We start from the raw sequence: 18,741 nt of genomic DNA, 5'->3' as shown, positions 1-18,741 counted from the left end.
AAGTATTTACAACCCACATTGTAACCGCAACTTGTCGGAAGAAGCCGTCGAATGCACATTCGAGGCGCCGTTGGCTGGAACCTGCATTCGTGGCGGTGTTGATTTACATACCTGGCCCTGATCAACATTCCAGGGCTTCCCAGGTCTAAGACCCAATTTCATCACAGAGAGTAGGGCACCTAGGCTATGCCCACCTCTCTTGGAACTTCCGAATACAAGCACTCTTTGCACACTTTCTACGCACCGTTGGTTGTGACACAACTCCCAAGAAGAGGAACATTGTAGAAGGCGCTTCATCGACGGTAGTTATCGTACCCCCCTGTCTGCTGCTCGTACTGTTGCGGATAACCGTAAGCATCGTGCCCCTGGTTCCAGCTTCCCACGGTGGTGTAGGGCCCTGGCGTCGACATGGGCGTCGGCGCCCACTAAGCTCGCCGCCGAGGGCTGCGACGAACTCACGGCCGTGCCCGGCGGCGGGCTTCCCGGGGGTGCGTGGTAGCCCGGCTGATACGTCGTCATGGCCGGCAGGGCATCTCCACCAACAGACTGCTGCTGCTGGTAGTCCAGCGCGGCGGCGTCCTTGGCGGCGCGCTTGCCGCGGCGTATTCGAATAGCGACGAAGGCGGCGAGTACGCCGACCGACAGCGCCACGACTCCGGCGCCCACGCCGATGCCGATGGTCGCGCCCCTCGACAGCGGCGCGGCGCGCAACCCCGACTCTGCCTACGACACGTTGTAGCCCATGGCCCAGGCTACGTTGACGACGGCCGACGTCGGCACCGCGGCGTCGGTCGGCGGCCTGGCCTTGGTGGCGAAGGAGCTGAAGCACGGCGTCTGGAACGCAATCCGCGACGTGAGCTTGTAGTAGCCGCTGGTCTAGTTGGAAGTCGCTTGTTAGCTCTCTCTCTCTGTTTCTCGTGCTCGATGTTTGTCCCCCCCCCCCCCCCCCCCCCCCCCCCCCCCCCCCCCCCAAAAAAAAAAAAAAGGGGGTGCACGATCCCACTCACTTTGGACGGCACTGCCCGGACACAGAGTAGTAGTCATCCGGGCACTTGGAGAGCTCAGCCAGCAGCCCACTGGCGGGCACGGGGAGCTGGCCGGAGGGGGGGGGGCGGCGACGTGGTTGCCACCTTCTCCCATGTCAGTGTCGGGGCCTCCGCCCGCGCCGCCGCGGCCCCCGCGGCCGCTGACACGTTCCACGGACAGCACTCAGGTCTATTAGCCTGGCAACCGACAAATAGCGCCTGGTAAACCATGTTGCCCTCTTGCACGAGCGTGTACGCCGGCGTGCTGCACCCGCCGGCCAGCAGCTGGCCGTTGCCATTGTACGTGGGCTGGGCGACGCTGCTGGGCGGCAGCGAAATGGGGCCTGCTGGTGTCACGACGGAGACGGGTCTGGAGATGGGGCGGGTTAGCTGCTTCTGCGGCTTTTGCTGCTGTTTACAGATTTTTCGGTTACGAGGGGGAGGGGGCTGATCGATTTAGACCGAGGTGCTAGAGAAATGTCAGCAGCTAAGCAGGACCGCGATGTTGCTCTTGGACTAAGCATAAGACAATACTTGGGACTCATGGTTGAGAAAGAAGCGACATGACCGTCGCAGGGGGCGTAGCACACGACTTTCAGAACCACGACCGCTCGTAGGCGTCCCAGTCTGCTCGGATGCACGTTCGTCAGGAAAACTGCCCAGGGACTTCATGGAACTTGTCTGCTAGATATGCCCGTCAGGCAAGGCGTGATGTACTCACCATTGGCGCCCGCGACACTAGAGCAGCTCGAGGTCGCGATGGCGGCGGAGACGCAGCCCAGATACTGGACGCCGTCGTTGCAGTTGCAGAGTCCGGCCGACGTGCTCGCTAGACAGCTCCTGTAGGCGCCGTTGGAGCTGCACGTCTGGAATGCGCTGAAGCTCTGTGTGTTGACGACGTGAGAAAGATAGTCAGCGTGGACTAGAGGGATGATTACAGAGCATGACGCACCGAGCAGTCAAGATTTGGCACGCTCGATAAGATGGTGCTGCTGCTGCTATACCGCGGAGCGATACCTCGGAATACAGGTAGAAAGGAGGCGGAGATCGGGGTGTGCGCGGCCATCGCTGGCGGCTGGTAGACGGTGGCCGCCATGCCTCTCGACTGTATTTACAAGACAACGAGATCCGGATTAAGTCGTTGGAACAAGAGGTAGGTTAGTTCTGGATGCCACACTTTTGGAGATGCCAGACATAGTTTCGAAACACAGCCCAGAAATTCGTCTGACGAAATCAGGCGCTCGGCTTGTTTGGCAACGATCCGCTCCTCGCGACAGTTGATTGCGGACGGGTCGCCGGGGCGCTTCGGCTACGTGGTCGCCATCGACACTAACGAGAACGCAGCCCACGACGACCCGCCGTGGGACGGCACCTTTAAGGCCGCCGTTGACGACCTGTTTGACGAGTTCTACCTGCGCGCCATTGGCTTCAACGGCCCGAATGGCACATACACCGGTGCCACGCCCTTCGACGCAGATAACTCGCATACGATGGACATGGAAAGCGATGCCGACACGTCAGGAGACGTCACTACAGGTAAGTGTCCATAAAGCTAGAAAGTGCCATGCGTGTGAGCTATGCAACCGAAAAAGTGTACTGCCGCCGTCGATTCTTTTCCTGAAAGAAAATGCGACCTGTCTTGGCCTCCTTATCCGGGACGAAGACCTTGTCAAACTTCGCCACCTTGACACCGCCCTTGACGTCAAACCGCTGACACCCTTTCCAAAACGCCCACTGATCCTCAAATCCCTGCGCCGATCCTATCTTGAAGATCCCACACCGCTTGAACTGGCCGCTCTCTCCGCCGTCCATCTTCAGCACCAGCCCGTTGACAGAGCGATACATGTCCATGTCAAAGATGTCGACCGCCTCCCACTCCGTCACCGCATACACGGGCAACAGCCAGCGCTGCTCTTTTGTTCTGTGCTCGGGCACCACGTCGTAGCGGAGCTCAGCCTGGAAGGACGCGTCCTTGTTGCCCCTGATGGACGAGACGACGGCTTTGGTGCGAGGGTCTCCGTAAAACCTGGAGTAACTAACTCGGCTTCCGGAGCCCCTCGACCATCCACTGCCCGACACTCTGAGCGGCCACATGTCTCCGTTGTCTTCGGGCAGAGGGTCTGGTATCCATGGATCTTTGGCCCTGCGCTCAGGTTCGTCGTCTGCTCTAAATTCGCGCGCGGCGCCTTTCCAAGCCGCAGCCTCGGACTGTGTGACGAAGAACATGGGGCACAGGTAGCCACGGACCTGCAAGGCTTCGCGACTGGCGGAGGGCGTGGTCTCCGGCGTTGTCCCGAGTGTCGTCTTGTTCAAAACCTCGCACAGGACCCTCTCGTTCAGCTGCTCAGGCTTCAGCCGTCGCGTGATTTCCTCGTTCGTTGTCTGGTCCCACTGTGGCAGCACAGACACAGGCCCGACGATGGACGCCCACGACCACGACGGCGCCACGTGGGTCTCGGGCCGCGAACTGGTCTTGGTATCGTCGACCTCCCACAGCAGCTGGCTCTCCATGTCGCGCCCGAACAGCCCCGCCGAGTACTCGCAGCCGAGGAGGTCCTTGATCTTCATAGCCACGCCATACAGCGCAATCAGCCGGTCCGAGTTCTTGGTCAGCTTGCATGCCGAGTACGCGCGGACGACGGGCTTCCAGATGTCCACCATCTCCTGGCCTCTGAGGCCCGTCGCGGCAGCCGATCGCAGCACCGTCTCCAGCGCGGTGCCGCGGAGGCTGAGCCGTGGCGGCACGAGGTCTCCGACGCCGTGGGGGAAGCGCTCGCAGGCCGTCAGCTCGTTGCACTCCCACACGAGCTGGTCGCTGTCGAAGTGCAGCACGCGCGGCGAGAGCAGGCGCTCCTGCAGCACCCAGGCGCGCCGGTTGAGCGGCGCCTTCTCGAACCGCTCCCACCAGAGGCTCACGTCGGTCAAGTATAACTCGCCATTCGGTTCACCGTAGTCCATCTTGAGGGGCGCGATGATCTGCGGGTTGCGCGACCGGAAACAGCCGCCGCGGCCGTCGCTCGAATCAGTGGCGGCTATGTTGATGTGGGTGTTTCCGTACACGTGCTGCATCAGCACGGCCTCGCGGGCCCAGTCGTCGGCCGAGTCCTGCATGATGCAGAAGCAGTCGATCCAGATGTAGTCGATCCCGAGCGTGCGCACCACGCCGACGGCTTCTCGAAAGGTCTTGGCGAGCGTGCTCAGCGCAATGCCGCGCTGCGTCAGCTGGTCGATGTTTGTCGTGAGCAGCTTGTGCTGCAGAACCAGCCCCCAGCAGTGGCTCAGGGTCGCATACGCTGTGTCCTTTGGGATATCGCCCTTCTCGCAAAGCCGGATCGTATCCGGATCGTTGGGCACCGCGACGTGAAGGAGCCGTGTAGGTACGTATCCGTGGGATGGGCCTCTTTCGCGTTCCTGCCGACAGGATGCGTGGGTCTCGCTGCAGATTCTCAGCCACTCCCTGGCGCAGTTGATGCTTAGCTTAGAACCGGTGTTGGAGTCTATCGCCACAGGTTGGATTAGATGTTCGAGGTCTTTTGCCGGGCGGAGGACGTAGCGCAGCGGCGTGATGGACATTGGCACGAGGAAGATGGGCGCGCTTAGAAACTCGCTCATGGTGAGATAGATACGAGCTTTGGTGCCAAATACGGAGGTAAAGTCGTCGAGAAGACTAATATTTGCGTGGAAAATGGCGCAGGCGTGGCACCCGGCGTCGGCAGATTCCTTAATCTCGGCGACATCTCTCTCAATACCGCCCGTTCCCACTTGAAAGGGCAGAGAGGCCAGCGTACCTCTGCATGTTTCGCAGAGTTGATCTTGGCATTCGAACTTTGGCGGAGGATCGCTTTTGCGCTTGGCAACATCGGTGCCCGTTCTTTCAGGCCGGCTTGCTATTTGAGCTTCCTCTTTTTGTGTCGGCCGGGTTTTGCTCAGTCCTTTTGACTGGGAGTGACCCATAATGTGGGGTCCTTCGATGATCTGCTATGCTAAGATTGTAGCTAGGAGTCTGGAGACAGTAGGTAGTTCCTTCCTGGAGTTGAAGGGTTGAAACCCGATGAGGATTGACGAGCAAGCGAGTGGGCGTCCCATGGACATGACCCCACACATCCGCTACCTGAAGCCAATCATGGTAGACATTTTCATGCCACATCACCAAAGATACCTATCAATAATCGATTCAGATTGGAGGAATCGCAGCCACAGCCAGTACAGACACGCCGTTCACGGAATGTGCCCCGGCAAGTAGCTGCACCCAGAAACCGGTTCGAAACAAATAGAACACCGAATTTGAAGTGCAGGGGTGACGACCTCTGAAGGCTGATGGCTTTTTGAGGGCCGAAAATGCAAGTTCAGCTCGGGTTGTGCTGAAAGTCGTACGTCTTGCCAACCAAAACCAGGGTTAGGTTACATCAGCCCACTCCAGAACCTAATACTGTATGCAAGTTGGGCCTCATTTGATGCCAATCGTGGTTTCCGTGACTACCTCTATAGCCAAATGGATGCGTCAGTCTCAAAAATGCAAGTTCAGCTCGGGACTGTAATTACTGAAAGTCGTACGTCTGCCAGTCAAGCACCGGGGCTAAGTCGCATCAACCTGCGCCAGGGCTAAATGTTGCATGCAGATCGGCTTTGTTCGATAGCCATGGTGCAGTGAGAATGATTTGAGGCCCAAGGCGAACTCTTGACCTCTTTACGGGCACGACAACTCAGAGCCTCGTGGGATATCAGAACTGCAATTACGGGTAGAAAAGCTCATCACAACCCCCGCCCCAACATCCTCGAGGAGCCACAAGCACACCACGACGCCGAGACAGCACAATCTTTCCAACTTGTTCCCCACCAACCACATCTACTAGCACCGACAAGCCCACCGGCCATGCCTCTCAAGGATGGGATCTACTACATCTCCAAAAGCACGGCGCCCAAGTCCAAGGTGCTGACGGCGCCGTCCTTCTCATTCAAGAAGAAGACTAGCCAGGACACGCAGAACCAGATCTTCCGCGTGAAGCACCTCACCGGCCACACGTACCACATCTACGGGTCCAAGAAAATCCGCATCGTAACCTTCCCCATCTTGGCGGGGGGCCCGAGTCTCGAATCGATTGACCAGGGCGAAGACGAGCCGGCGGCCAACTTCCTCATCTACGAGGATAAAGAGTAAGGCACCTCTCTTCCATTTGATGACAACTACTGCCCCGTTTGCAATTTCGGATAACCAATGATTAATTCTAAAAAAAAAAAAAAAGCGACGCCTTTGCTGGAGGATCATATCACTCGTGCACGATCGCGCCTTCTTCGACTCTGCTTGGAAATTGGCTCGATCACGTGTATCTCATTTACCTAGGCCGCGCCTCGGATGACTACTTTGACGACGCTGAGTGAGGTACGGGCGGCAGATGGATTTCGGCCGCGTGGTTGCTGCTTTTGGGCAATTAACGCGTCGTTTGAGGACGTGAAGTATCGCAGTTGTCTCTCTATAAGTAATAGTTTGGAACATGATCGGTCGGCTTTGAGTCCGGAAATTTGCCTGGGACATGCCGAGCTCGGTGGTTGCGGGTTTGTTGAGATAATTCAACTTAGATAAGCTTTGAAAGTGTTAAATGCGCCCCTATTCACGCAAACCTTTGACATCCTTCCGTCTCATGCACACATAACAAACAGTGCGAGCGGATATTCCGCGGTCTATAATGGCTACACCTGTGTGGGGACACTGAACAAGGGCCTTGTGTTTGTTAGGCTTTCTGACCACTAATCACGTAGAGAGAAGAATGTCCAAGAGAAACACTGGAAAAATACGAAGTCAGCATAGGCCCCGTCATACAAATCCAGATTCGAGAAAAGTCTATTCACACGTAATCAGCTTCACCCTCACAAGAATTGGGACAAGTTCATTTTTGGGTTTTGGCCTTCGTCATGACTGTACACTAATAAATTGGGAACGCACTGCATTGCGAGTCTGGCCTAGGTTCCGTTCAAGAGATTGTAGCATGACTGTAATTCGCTAACACTAGCGTACTAAGTCACTATTTCCTCAATCCTCTCTTTTTTTTGTTTTCGTTTTTGTCTTGCTTCTCTCATTTATCCATTTCCAGCATGGAATAGGTCGCCAAAGTCCAAGGCGACATTATGTGCCTGCACATGAAAACCCCATGGACCCGACCAGGCGGGGCAATGAAAAGGGGGCGAACAGCGGAAGCTCACGAAATCTTGTAATACCAGACAAGATGGCATGGAACAAACACCGCCTTATCCTGCCATAAATTTGAAGAGAAAGCCGCAGCCACACAGCCCCACAGCCCCACAGCCACACACCAGGTGGGCGCAGACGTGATATTAGGTCTCCTTGTCCTAGGCGGCGGCGACCTTGACTTTGATTGATTTGTGAAAAACGGCCAGTGTTGCCTTGTGAATTGTATAGACCAAAAGTTCACCTTCGCCCTTTTTCGTGGTAATGGAAAAGGTAATCTTGGTTTCTTTGACAGTTGGCATGGCCAGAAAATCCGGTCCCTCTGCCATGTGGAGGACAAAGTTGTTGGCCAAGAGATTGGGAAATGAAATATGAGGCGGGGGGTTTCTTTGCAAGGGCAGGAACAGCTGATCACCCGCCTTCTCGGGCTCCAGATTGGGGATCACAGCCAGGCTTTCGGCAAGGCCGGCGGTAATGTGGGCGCACAAGTCGCGTGCAATGGTGAAGATCTGCTCAGGTGTCACACCAAGAGATGCCACGGGAACCTCATTCCCGCTAGTGGTGCCAGTGGGCAGCTTGGCCATGTTGCTATTGCTCTCCAATGGGTGCAGGTTCAATGCCGCTGCCGGCCCTGTCGCATCCGCACTGCTTTGCCTCGCTGTCTTGCGGTCGCCGCGGATTTTGAAATATATGTTATTTTGGCACACAGCGGCGACTGTGCCCTGCTGGTACGAGTACTGGCCGAGCTGCAGGTCCTTCCAGTCTGACATGTCGTGGGGGATAGCTTGTTGGGTGTTGAAATTATCCTTGAATGCGGTCTGTGCCCTGGCTGCGGTCGACGCGCTCATGACGTCCACGTGGATGGATGCATTCCAGCCGGTGCCCTCTATTTGATACGCCACCCGCACGGCCACAGGGGCTTTGGCTTCGAATTCGGCATCGAGCTCACGGACAACTTTGGCGGTAGCTGCTGCTGCAATTGTCTTCTTGACCACTGCGAGCAAGGATGCGTTGTTTAGAGTAGCCGTGTTCACCTTCTTGCTCTCGGCGGGGTTGGTAGTAGCGGCCCTTCTGAAGAGAGTATCGGGGGTGATGGTTGCATTGGACATGGTGGACGATGCTACTAGTGTATTCGACCAAGACGTGATCTGGAAATTACCTAATAAAGGTAGGTAGGTAGGTAGGTAAAGGAGGATGGATGTCAATGTCTTGATCGGGCTGTTGCAGATGGATGGCTTGGCTCAGGACAGGACAGGACTGGAGACTGGACGGGAAAATGGCAGTCTCTTATATGTAGTTATGCACCCGACCGAGAAGTGTGCAATCCAGCGTCTGTTTGGTTTAGAGCGGCTTCTTGTTTGAGGAGGCTCACGCCGGCTAGCCAGCTAGCCTGTTACAGGGACCTGCCCGTGTTAGATCGAACAGCAGAGCGTCATTGTGGATGTGATGCGCAGCGGTCAGCCGCCGACATTGCCGTTGCCGCGTCACGTCACTTCTTTTCTTAGACAGTTACCTCATGTTTGTTCGACGAATTTTCCTGCCGTCATCAGTTTCAGGTGCCGTAAACAGAAGTTCACAGTTGACGGCAACCTGGCAGGGAAGATCGATCTCAGTCAGGTAAGACAGTTTTTTATGTACGGTTGGGGGTGGGGGTGCGCGGTGGGATTGCGGGGGCGCGGGGAGAGATTGACGGGGTGCCGTATGGATTACTCATCGGCAGGCGTTCGTGTATCGGAGACAGTCGATGCGTGGGGTGGATGGACCAAAAGGACGCGGCAATTGGGTCATCGTACCTAGGTACCTCAGGCGCCCCATTGCAAGCATAAGCTCAACACTTGCACCGCGCGCTGTGCCGACGACTCGCTTCGCTTCGCTTCGCATTGTCGTTTGCTTCGCATTGTCGTTTGCTTCGTATTGTCGTTTGCTTCGCATTGTCGTTTGCTTCGTTCTTACATCGTTAGAGCTGACGCCGATAGCAGTGCCGTCTACTGAAACCAAGCCAAGACTGGGTCTCACGCGATATTTGTATTTATAGATACGGAATACCGACTAAAAACAAAGCTAAGCCTAATCTTACGTGATACCGGTATTCACAATCTTGTTCCAGTCAGAGCCGACTTAGGCAACACCGAGCAAAGGCAGTCACGGCTGGCCTGGCCGCAGGGGCGCGCGGCAGCAAGGGCCCTGGCAAGACCCAGTGCGGCGAGGCTTTTGGTTCAAAAATCAGTTCCGCTCGACCTGCTGGCTTCTCCCCGTGTACGAGGCTACTTGGCCAAGGCGTCATGCCGCTCGCAATGGCAAACCAACAGATCGAATATATAAAAGATCCTTGCGCGGGCGTCAGTTTTCTCGACATGCCTCTCACACCTCATAGCCACTCAAAGCCGATACCACAATCACGCCACATCTCCTGATCTGACACCCTATCTCTTCTCTTCTCGTTCAACTCCTGTCTCTGAGCCTGTCGGAGCCATGTCTATCCCCTTGGAAATTAGAAAAATCGAACGGTACTATGAAGGAGACGACTTGTATCTGAGCTGGGGCTTCGGTACAGACAAGAAGTTCCCAGTGAAGGAAAACGATCACGCCATCTTCCCCGCCAAGCGACAGGACTTCATGGGAGCATCGGAAACGGGCAAAAGTCTCCCAGCAATCTTCATGTACAATAAGCAGGGCAGTACTGAAACTCGATTCCCAATCAGCGTCACTGGAAAAATAGCTTTCCCCGCCGGAGCTAAATTCAAGCTTCAGGGCACCATGGGTCACTTCCTAGTACAGAGCGCGACCTTTGACCGACCCGCAGCCACTGAAAATGGTGTTTTCACGGCCGATAACTTCAAGCATGTCATTGGGCAGTCAAGTCGAGCCGACTCTCCCTTCAAAGTCGAGGGTGATTGGGCGTGGGAGGTGCTTTCAGAGTCTTCCGGGGCTCCCATCTCTGCCAAGACAACCACCCCCCTCGAGCTATATTTTGCCCTTGGCCTTGACGCCACCAAGTCCAAGCAAGCAGCCGCGAGAGCCTACTACACTGAGTTGGTCCGCTTCTGCTTCCCAAAGTACGACGATATACACGAGAAAGCGTGGGCCGATGTCGAGATGAATGTCCTCAAGAACACCATCTACGCACTCTGGGACCATGGTGGTACTAATTTACAATACGACTGCCTCTATGTGAACAATGGTGCTTGTTCCCACTTTTTTAACAAAGATCTCAGGCTCGAAACCATCCTCCGCCGGACGATACATACGGTCAACTGCTACGACCTTGCCGCTCTTACCATGACAACCTTCCAATCCCTGGGCAACCGGCCGAGTACCGATGCGACCAAACCGGCCCCGGTTCCCGTCGTCAATAAACTGCGACTGAAGGTCATGAACCCCTGGGGCTACATAAAGCTTTGCAGGTTGTTTGGGCATACCAATGCTTGCAATAACCCCTTCTGGAAGGGCAGGTTCGCCCCCCACCCTAACCCGTTCAGGGGCGACCGACGGGATGCCGACCCCGTGGTCGAAAAAATGGATATACACCGGACATACTTTGGCAACCATTGCTTCGTCGTCTTCCGGGACAGAAGAGGCGAGGAGATGGCATTGGACAATTGCTGCGGTTTGCTCGGAGAGTTGTCCAAAATCCTCCTAGCAGTCGGTACTCTCAATGCACGAGCGTACAAGGCTACTAGCACGGAGGATGGCGCTCGCACCGCGGATATCGCCCTGCGGCCAAATAGTACGTGATTCTGCCATTACAAGCCGTCACGTGCAAACATTCCTGACCGCCTTTGGCCAAGAGCCCTTTTGCAATGAGAACCTCTGACACATTGGCCTACTGGCTAACTGATTTCTTCTCTTACAGGTGACGATAACCCCATGGCTGAGCTGAAGACCGTCAGTGGCTGAATTCTAACCCCCAGACAATGGCGCCAAACGGCTTGGCCCACCTCGCGGTTTACCAAAAGGGGAGGACGAGAGTAAGGGCCCGAGAATGATAGGCGTCGCAAAAGGGAAATGCTGGTCGATTCCCCGAGTTTGACACTCGCGAGTTGGTGTTGGATTTCCCTCTTTCCCCCTCCCCATGTTGCTGTGGTTAATATAGGAGCCGCGCTCCTGCTCACATGTGCTCGTAAATAAAAGGGAAAGAGGCCATGAAGCTAGTCTTTTATGCCAATTGACAGAGATATCAGAGGCCTCGAAGCTGGTCTTGTTTGGCTATTGATAAATAACGAAGTGAATTCAAGCTGGTCTTATACGCCTGTCACCTAATGTGACTCGTTGACACTGCTCTCCCGTACCGTGTGACACAGATATCCCCCGTCTTAACAACATTTGCGCACCCTATAGAGATACAGTCAGTAGACGATACATGCCGCGCTGGAATTGAGGCCTGGGCATGACATGTGATAGAAACCTCCCTGGCAAAAGCTATTCCGGGGTGATTTGATTTGACGGAGCCCCTACCAGCAATTGCCCTTGTTCAGGAACTTTACTGTACATCCGTGGATGATGCGCTTGTTGGACTTGCCAACGGCGATCACGGAGAGGATAGTTTGCAAGCATCAACTTTCAATAAGGCCCTAAATAGACCTAATTACTTATTTCTCCTTACTTCCTGCCAAACTTTCTAAATAAAGATTGCCCCCCAGATCGCCAGGACAGGACCTTGGGCTTTCTTGCGAATTTCCGAGTACTAATGATGTCGCTTTCTCACCTCAATGTCAGATGCAACACAATGTCGACACACGCACGTTACTAACAATCACCATAGAAATGGCAGAGCTCAACGAACCAACCGAGCAAATGTCGTGACATTACGACAGCATGTCCATGGCCTCACGGTGATGGGCCATGCTTTCGATAGACTCATCGACGACATCGGCGCGCGAATCTAGTAGAAGCCGGAGGGCCAGAACGACCAAGTCTTCGAGGTCAACAAGCTACTGGACGAGTAACAGCTCCTCCTGGAAGGAAAGCAAATGCTCATAGAAAATATCACAACAAAAAAAAAGCAACGCTCAAGCAGGTGGTCGAGGAGAGGCTGAAGCCCATTGAGAAGCGCCTCTGTGAGATCGTAGCTGCGGAAGCCAGGCGAACAGAACGCCTCAAGGAACTCAAAGCCGAGGTTGCCGAGTTGCAGGATATGTCAGAAATGTCAGATATGTCCAACTTGGAAGCGGGAGAGCAGGAAGATTATTGAAGTGACGGCACTGAGTAGCTAGGCATAGGGTCAAGGAGGAACTAAAGAGTTATGACGGGTTTGGCAGCCCAGAACGCAAATCCCGCCCATAACATGATAACTGGAAAACAAACCAGCACCCTTCCCTAAGCTGTTGTCATCGCAAGCGCATATATGCAACAATCCCAGTCTCTTGAACGATGCCGGCGGCAAGAGCCTTTTATCTGATTCAAAGGCTTGGCACCAGCCAATAGCGTGCATCCATTTTCGCAAATCTTCATACACAGCTTCATTACGCCGCAACCTTGATGACGATTTTCCCCTTGGCCCGTTTCGTCGCGAGTTTCTCCATTGCCTAGAACACGTACGCAGTAGTCAGCAAAATGGCCGCCCCTGGGAGAAAGAAAGAAAAGAACGCACCTCGACAACCTCCTGAAACGAAAAAACAGAATCGGTGGGCGCCTCCTTGATGGACCCGCTCTTAACCAGCTTCGCAACCTGCTTGGCGATGGCGCCGGCGGGAGACAGGCCGATGATGTCGAAGCGGCGGGGGGTGCCGCCGAGCAGGACGGGCAACAGCTTGTGTTGGACAAAGGGCACTACACCCTGGCTTCTCCCACCAACAATGGTCAGGAACCTGCCCGCGGGCTGCAGGTACTTGGGCGACTGGTTGAACAGCGCCTGGCTGCCGGCGCAGTCGATGATGACGTCGAGCGGTTTGGCGGCGAACTTTTCTGCGAGGAACGTCTCGAGAGGGCTGTTGGTCTGGTAGTCGATTACCTGTGTTGTCTCGTGTTAGCTGATCCCAGGTCCCCGCCACAAGGGGGACTGAGAACACACCTCGTCGGCTCCCAGCCGCGTCACCATTTCCGCGTTCGCGCCCGAGCACACGCCAAACACCTCTGCGCCCTGCGCTTTGAGGATCTGCACGACAAGGGATCCGACGCCGCCGCTGGCGCCGTTGACAAGGGCGCGCTTGCCAGGGCCGACGGCGGCAGCGACGGTGACGATCTCCGCCGTCTGGCCGGCAATGCCGAATAGGCCCGCAGCCTCGACGTCGCTGAGCTTGGCAGGCACGGCGGTGACGAGGTGCGCGGGGACGAGGACGTACTCGGCGAGCGAGCCCTTGCCGAAGGCGACCTGGGCGACGCCCATAGCGCCGGCGACGCGGGTGCCGGGGGCGGTGAGCTTGGGGGGCGCGGCGGGCCCCGCGGCGACGACCTCGCCGGCGAAGTCCATGCCGGGCGTCGGCGCGCGGCGGAACGGCAGCCACGTCGGCAGCACGTTGATAAAGTGCGCATCGGCCGGGTTGATGGCCGCGTGCGACACCTTGACCAGCAGGTCGCTGCCCGTCGTCGGCGCCGCCGGCACCGCCACGCCCGTCTTGAGCTGCAGCGCGTGCCGCGGCGCTCCCCTTCTGGCTACTACCCACGCCTTCATTGTCTGCGGCAGCGGCGTTGTTGGTGTCGCCGTCGCCATGGTCAGAGTGGTTCTTTCTTTCAGTTCGACTTGATCAGCGAAATAATTGGTGATTATTGGCAGATATCCGCCTCTGACAATCTGCAGTAATCTTCCGACCAGCAAAAAGTTATTCGTTGTGATGAGATGCTGCTGTTGTGCCAGCGGCTTTGAGGTTGAAGGAATGTGGAATTCGACGTGTCATGACATCAGAAACTCCAAAAGTGCATGTCGTTATGTCCATGGCGTTACGGAGTAGCCTGAAACAGATTGCTGGAACCAAGCGCTGATTGGGACGAGCGCTGAAACAGTCTGGCCGTCGGGCCAATACACCACCGGTGGGGGGATTGATGGGCCGGGAGAAGGGCTCTTGTCACGCCTTTCAGCGCATCATTAAATCCGCGGCTTGCGTTTGAAGAATACGCTTATTCGTCTATTGAAAAGTACATGGACCGTTGGTTGGCAGTTGGGACTAGCTCACGGCATTTGATCGACAGTCTGTCCGGGAAGCCGAACCCCGGTTCACCCTGCATGTCCAAGGTGACATACCACTACCGCTACCACTCCGCACCAGTACTACACACGTACAGAGTATGGCTCCGCTGTAAAGTATCCAGCGGTCATAGAAACAGGCCATCCACTTCCACGGTGGTGGTGGATCAAGCAGCCAAAACGGTCAACTCGGACCACATATCGTGACTCTACCAGATGCACTTAGTGCTGGTGACAAGACAATATTTGCCACAACTCCGAGGCAAGACCTCGAACGCCCCTTAAGCCACGCCCAAATCCCGGTACGTTATCTGTACAAGAAACCCCAGAACAGAAGAAAAGCAAAGGGTATGCGTATGCCACAGGAAACCCCGATAAACGCCACTGCTACGACAGCCGTCCCGATAAATGCTGCTGCTACGACAGCCGTCCCGATAAACGCCGCTGCTACGACAGCCGTCACCCAACGCCGCGAATTCAAGACTGCCAGCCGACACAGAGAATAAAAACAGAAAGGGATCGAAGATACATTCACTCATGTCACTGACATGTCACTACACAAAACTAAACCTTGCTTCATCGAGGCGGGTCTCGGGCCGTCCTTACGGCTGCCTTGCTGAGCGTTGGCGTGCTCAGGTCGCCCTCTCCGATTGGGTCATCCACGGGTACCGCCTCCCAGCGCTTGTGCGGGCTGTTCATACCCACCCACAGGTCGGTTGGAAGGAACTCGCCAACCTCTTGGCGGAAGTGCTCGCGCTCCTTGCGGTCTGTGTCGATGAGCTTGTCGACCGTCTCCTTAGCCTTGCGCCAGACGTTCTGGATCTTGTCCTCGACGGACCGCCGCCGCTCTGCCTCGAGCAGCAGGCTGCCGTACGCGCTGGCATAGCCGTCGTAGAAGTACCGCAGTCCGTCCATCTCCTCGAGCTTGGAGAAGATGATGTCCTTCTCGTTCTCCCAGCGGTCCACAAACTCGGTCTCCGAGTCCACGTAGCTCTGCAGCCGCGACCCAAGGCCCTCTAGAACCTGGAACCCGGCGATTGTGCTGGTGTAGACAGCCTTGATGTGGTCCGCCTGATCCTTCAGCGTCCCGAAGCCGTACTCGAGCCGCTGCAGCATGGCCTGGATATCGGCCGTGACGTCGTCCACCTCAGGAGCGTCCTGCATCACCACCTGCACAATCTCGGCCCGCTCGCGCGGGTCCATGGGCTCCAGCTCTGCTATATGCGAGTCTTGCTCGGCAATGATGCCGGATATGGACACGCCGTTGCCGTCCTCTGATACCTCGGCCGCCCTACGGCGCGCCAGGGCTGCGCCGCCCTCCGTTGTCCGAACAGCCGTCACGCACATGTCGAAGTGCCTATTGAGCGAAGCGAGATGCTCGGCCATGGCACCAGACTGGTCTACGAGGTCGGCAAGGAGGTGGGACATATCCTGGTGGGTAGAAGAAGACGACGGCGACGCCGTGGATGTGGCTGCTGTCATGGCCTTGGTGAGGTTACGGAGGTCGGTCTCGAAGCGGAGGAGGTCGCCGTCAAAGGACGTTTGGATAGCCTGTCATTAGTCGGCGGTCATCATTAGCTTGTCACCCTGTATAAACGTTATCGTAGTAGTGGAGAGTGGTGACTCACCTGCAGCTCTGCGAGGCTCGTCTTCAGCGCATCGCGCATGGTATCCACGCTCTTCTCGTCGACAAAGTCCATCAGGCACTTTTTTTCCTCACCGGCCGGCCGGAAGGCACTTTCCACGACCGTATCCCGCAGCACGGCCATTGTCTGCTCGAGCTTGCTGTTGGCGCTGTCGAGGGTGCGGATAAGCTGGGTGAACTCGCGGCGGCCGCCGTCACGGGCGCGCAGCATGCCGCGGCGCACCTGCCTCAAGATGCGCAGCTGCTCGGAGATGCCCTGGCGCACGAATCCAGCCTGCGCATTCAGTACGACCGCCTCCTCGTGCATCTGCCGTGCATGTGTGGCGAGGTCGTTGGCGCGGAGGACGAGCGTCATCGACGAGAGCGACTGCTTCGCCGCGAGCAGGTGCTTGACGAGCACTTCGACCGAGACATCGTCGGCATTGAACTCGGCGGATTCGGCATCTTGGGCAGAGGCAGGGCGCGAGCGCGGTTCGGACGACGAGGCTGGACTTGCAGACCGGACCATTGCGGCGGCGGGTTCGTTGGAGATGGGTTGGGTTTGGGAGTCGGCCCGCAAATGGCGGGAGTCGGCTCGTAATGGTGGGAAGAGAAGCTGTCAAAAAAGTATTAAAAATATCAATGGGTAGAATGAAAGACGCCGAGTGCTGTTGGCCTCGTTTTGCAGCCAGTCTAAGGCATCTTTGTTGAAAAGACTTGGCTGGCGGGAGGGAGAGCAGAATGACGAAAGATGAAAGAAGGCTTCGCTGCTGGGGGCGTGCCTAGAGCTTGGGAAGCTCCCCCCCTGTACCCGAGTTAGCTCGGCGCCGGCGTGATGTCAGGGTCCAGTGGCAGCGAGTATGTACCTAGCGCACGGGCCAAGATGCGGAGCTCATATCGCTATCTGCAGTGCCTGCTAAGGCGAAGCCAACCCAGCGGCCATCAATTGACGTGGACTTCCAGCCATGTAAGATGGCTCCCGACTCCGCTCCAACACCAGCTGAGATGGCCTGTCAATTCGACTCTCGAGTTCCATCCAGCGATGTCGAAAACAGCTGCAGCCGATGGACGACCGGAGCAGCCCCGCTGTTCTGGTCCTCAGCAGACTCGAGCCGCACTAATGGAAGACCATCCCTGCAAACTCAGTTGCTGATCAGCGCCTCCACGCGGGCGTTGACGGATGTTGACGCACACGCGCGGTTTTTTCCCGCGGTTATCGGGCCATCAACCGGACTGAGCCTAGTATATTAGCTGCTCGAACGACCGAAACGGACTAAGCCCACTCTACCTGCGCAGACCATCCTTCGCGGCCCAAGGAGACGATGACATTGGGACGAATCTCGAGGTCGCGTTGGCTAATGCGCTCTGCCGGCTCAGCCATCCGACGGTCTATCAAGACTCTTCTTTCTCATCGAAATAGGGGCCTGTTTTCTTCGTTTGCCCTTCAAGGCACATGTGTTCAGCCCGAACCGACGCGATTACCGGCCCGAGAAACAGCACGGCGAATGCTACCAATGGCTGTGGGGTCAAATTTCGTTTGCATTTGCCTTTGTCAACACGATACATGCCGGGAGACGAGATGGCAAGCAAGATCTTCGTACTTATGGCTGTTGAGCTAGAACGCAGCTTCGAGACCGAGAGAAGCCGGCCTGGAAAATGTAGCATCGAGACGCGGTGTTCGGAAGAACCCCTGAGGGATGCTGGTAGTGCGCATCTCGACAGTTCCCTAAGCATTTAACATAAACACAGCCTCTCGCTTAACTCCGTTGCTGCCTAAGCATACTCGATCGCGCACGGGATCAGGCATCTCCCCGAGAAAGACGGCTGCGGTGAATGTAATGTGCAATTGAGGGTCCAAAACGGAGGAAACACTATGTATCTAGGTGTTGGCTAACGGTGTAGCTGTCGATGCTACACTATAGAGAACGCTACAAATCTGCAATAATGATATCTACGGGTATGCGAGGTGTGTGATGGAGTATGTGCCCGCTATCATTATTCACCTCTTACTTCCTGTTCGGTGGAGTTGGTGGCCGCCAGGGTTGCTCGATATCCTGCTCTTCGGCATCTCTCTCTTCGACATTTTCTTTCTCGACATCTTCCTCCTCTCACAATCTGTGAAACTTCTGGTATTCGTATTCGCGAATTGCCAGTCTCCACTTGTCCTGAGAGGCATAATCCAAGATGCCAAGTCTCTCAGCTTCGTCCAAATCTTCTTCCCACTCACTCGGGATGCGTACATTATCGAGTTCTAGTCCAACTGTACTCCCCGGAGGTGGGCCACCGAAGAGAGTTCTCAGGGCGCCGGCGGCTTTTTGGGCCGCTATGATGGTTTGAACTGCATAGCGGAGCTGGAGATATTCAAAGCACGGGAGGGTCGCTTCTTCGGGTCGGTAGTAACGAGCTTGTATAAGTCGCCATGTTGTATGCGCCTGTACGGATCCTCGTGAACGTCCACCAACTCAATGGAAAAGCCCTCTCTTGGGCGGTTCGATGAAAAGCCGATCTCAAAGTGAAGCTCTTTGAATGCAACCACCTGAAGGAAGAGAATATGGTCTGGGTCGGCCGAATGCTTAATAGGACGAAGGCCAAACTCATGCATGTCCCTATAATATGTACATGAGACGAGAGAGGAAGGATGTTTCTGTCCTCCTTTATATCCAGGGTTGTAAGCTTCTTAGAGAGCCAAAACATTCGAAGTACACCCCAAAAGCTCGGTAGCTGCATCTGCTGCTGTGCCGCCACATCGATGATATGTGCCCCTTAGGTAGCGAAACGGCCTCCGCAA

At 56.0% G+C, this 18,741-nt stretch overlaps 8 protein-coding genes across 8 annotated transcripts; 2 read left to right on the top strand and 6 right to left on the bottom strand.

Annotated features, from left to right (window-relative positions):
- Positions 1-1,160: 1,160 nt before the first annotated feature.
- B0T26DRAFT_615241 (uncharacterized protein) lies at positions 1,161-1,376 on the bottom strand (the record flags this gene model as incomplete). The annotated part of the gene is made up of 1 exon (XM_060435972.1): positions 1,161-1,376. A coding segment is annotated over one exon (216 nt), but the record flags the coding sequence as incomplete, so codon positions are not given.
- A 244-nt stretch (positions 1,377-1,620) lies between these two features.
- B0T26DRAFT_751529 (uncharacterized protein) lies at positions 1,621-2,091 on the bottom strand (the record flags this gene model as incomplete). The annotated part of the gene is made up of 3 exons (XM_060445381.1): positions 1,621-1,652; positions 1,747-1,909; positions 1,978-2,091. 3 exons carry the CDS (start codon positions 2,089-2,091, stop codon positions 1,621-1,623), a joined length of 309 nt encoding a protein of 102 aa, XP_060296271.1.
- Positions 2,092-2,510: 419 nt separating this feature from the next.
- On the bottom strand, positions 2,511-5,283 carry B0T26DRAFT_709994 (heterokaryon incompatibility protein-domain-containing protein). Its single transcript, XM_060441961.1, has one exon. The coding sequence runs from the start codon at positions 4,977-4,979 to the stop codon at positions 2,601-2,603; it is 2,379 nt and encodes a 792-aa protein (XP_060296270.1). The 5' UTR covers positions 4,980-5,283; the 3' UTR covers positions 2,511-2,600.
- Positions 5,284-5,898: 615 nt separating this feature from the next.
- B0T26DRAFT_751526 (uncharacterized protein) lies at positions 5,899-6,404 on the top strand (the record flags this gene model as incomplete). The annotated part of the gene is made up of 2 exons (XM_060445380.1): positions 5,899-6,179; positions 6,269-6,404. The coding sequence occupies 2 exons, from the start codon at positions 5,899-5,901 to the stop codon at positions 6,402-6,404; spliced, it is 417 nt and encodes a 138-aa protein (XP_060296269.1).
- Positions 6,405-7,370: 966 nt separating this feature from the next.
- Positions 7,371-8,318, bottom strand: B0T26DRAFT_675775 (uncharacterized protein; the record flags this gene model as incomplete). The annotated part of the gene is made up of 1 exon (XM_060439880.1): positions 7,371-8,318. One exon carries the CDS (start codon positions 8,316-8,318, stop codon positions 7,371-7,373), a length of 948 nt encoding a protein of 315 aa, XP_060296268.1.
- Positions 8,319-9,463: 1,145 nt separating this feature from the next.
- B0T26DRAFT_297335 (uncharacterized protein) lies at positions 9,464-11,284 on the top strand. Its single transcript, XM_060434232.1, has 2 exons — positions 9,464-10,936; positions 11,063-11,284. The coding sequence occupies exons 1-2, from the start codon at positions 9,682-9,684 to the stop codon at positions 11,104-11,106; spliced, it is 1,299 nt and encodes a 432-aa protein (XP_060296267.1). The 5' UTR covers positions 9,464-9,681; the 3' UTR covers positions 11,107-11,284.
- Positions 11,285-12,671: 1,387 nt separating this feature from the next.
- On the bottom strand, positions 12,672-13,819 carry B0T26DRAFT_648195 (zinc alcohol dehydrogenase; the record flags this gene model as incomplete). Its single annotated transcript, XM_060437981.1, has 3 exons — positions 12,672-12,734; positions 12,800-13,159; positions 13,220-13,819. 3 exons carry the CDS (start codon positions 13,817-13,819, stop codon positions 12,672-12,674), a joined length of 1,023 nt encoding a protein of 340 aa, XP_060296266.1.
- Positions 13,820-14,610: 791 nt separating this feature from the next.
- Positions 14,611-16,482, bottom strand: B0T26DRAFT_740858 (autophagy-related protein 17; the record flags this gene model as incomplete). Its single annotated transcript, XM_060443894.1, has 3 exons — positions 14,611-14,640; positions 14,936-15,880; positions 15,958-16,482. The coding sequence occupies 3 exons, from the start codon at positions 16,480-16,482 to the stop codon at positions 14,611-14,613; spliced, it is 1,500 nt and encodes a 499-aa protein (XP_060296265.1).
- Positions 16,483-18,741: the final 2,259 nt, after the last annotated feature.

The sequence above is a fragment of the Lasiosphaeria miniovina genome, assembly GCF_030549165.1.
Source record: "Lasiosphaeria miniovina strain SMH2392-1A chromosome Unknown B0T26scaffold_4, whole genome shotgun sequence".
NCBI classification, from domain to species: Eukaryota; Fungi; Ascomycota; class Sordariomycetes; order Sordariales; family Lasiosphaeriaceae; genus Lasiosphaeria; species Lasiosphaeria miniovina.
The sequence above is the reverse complement of the archived record's forward strand: the minus strand, read 5'-3'. Positions and strand labels throughout refer to the sequence as shown.

What these genes read in the sequence shown, in the direction of transcription:
- B0T26DRAFT_709994 (XM_060441961.1), bottom strand. Translation starts at nt 4,979, where the DNA reads ATGGGTCACTCCCAGTCAAAAGGACTGAGCAAAACCCGGCCGACACAA.
- B0T26DRAFT_297335 (XM_060434232.1), top strand. Translation starts at nt 9,682, where the DNA reads ATGTCTATCCCCTTGGAAATTAGAAAAATCGAACGGTACTATGAAGGA. An exon ending in TATCGCCCTGCGGCCAAATA is followed by an intron (nt 10,937 to 11,062) that starts GTACGTGATTCT and finishes CTTCTCTTACAG; the next exon opens with GTGACGATAACCCCATGGCT.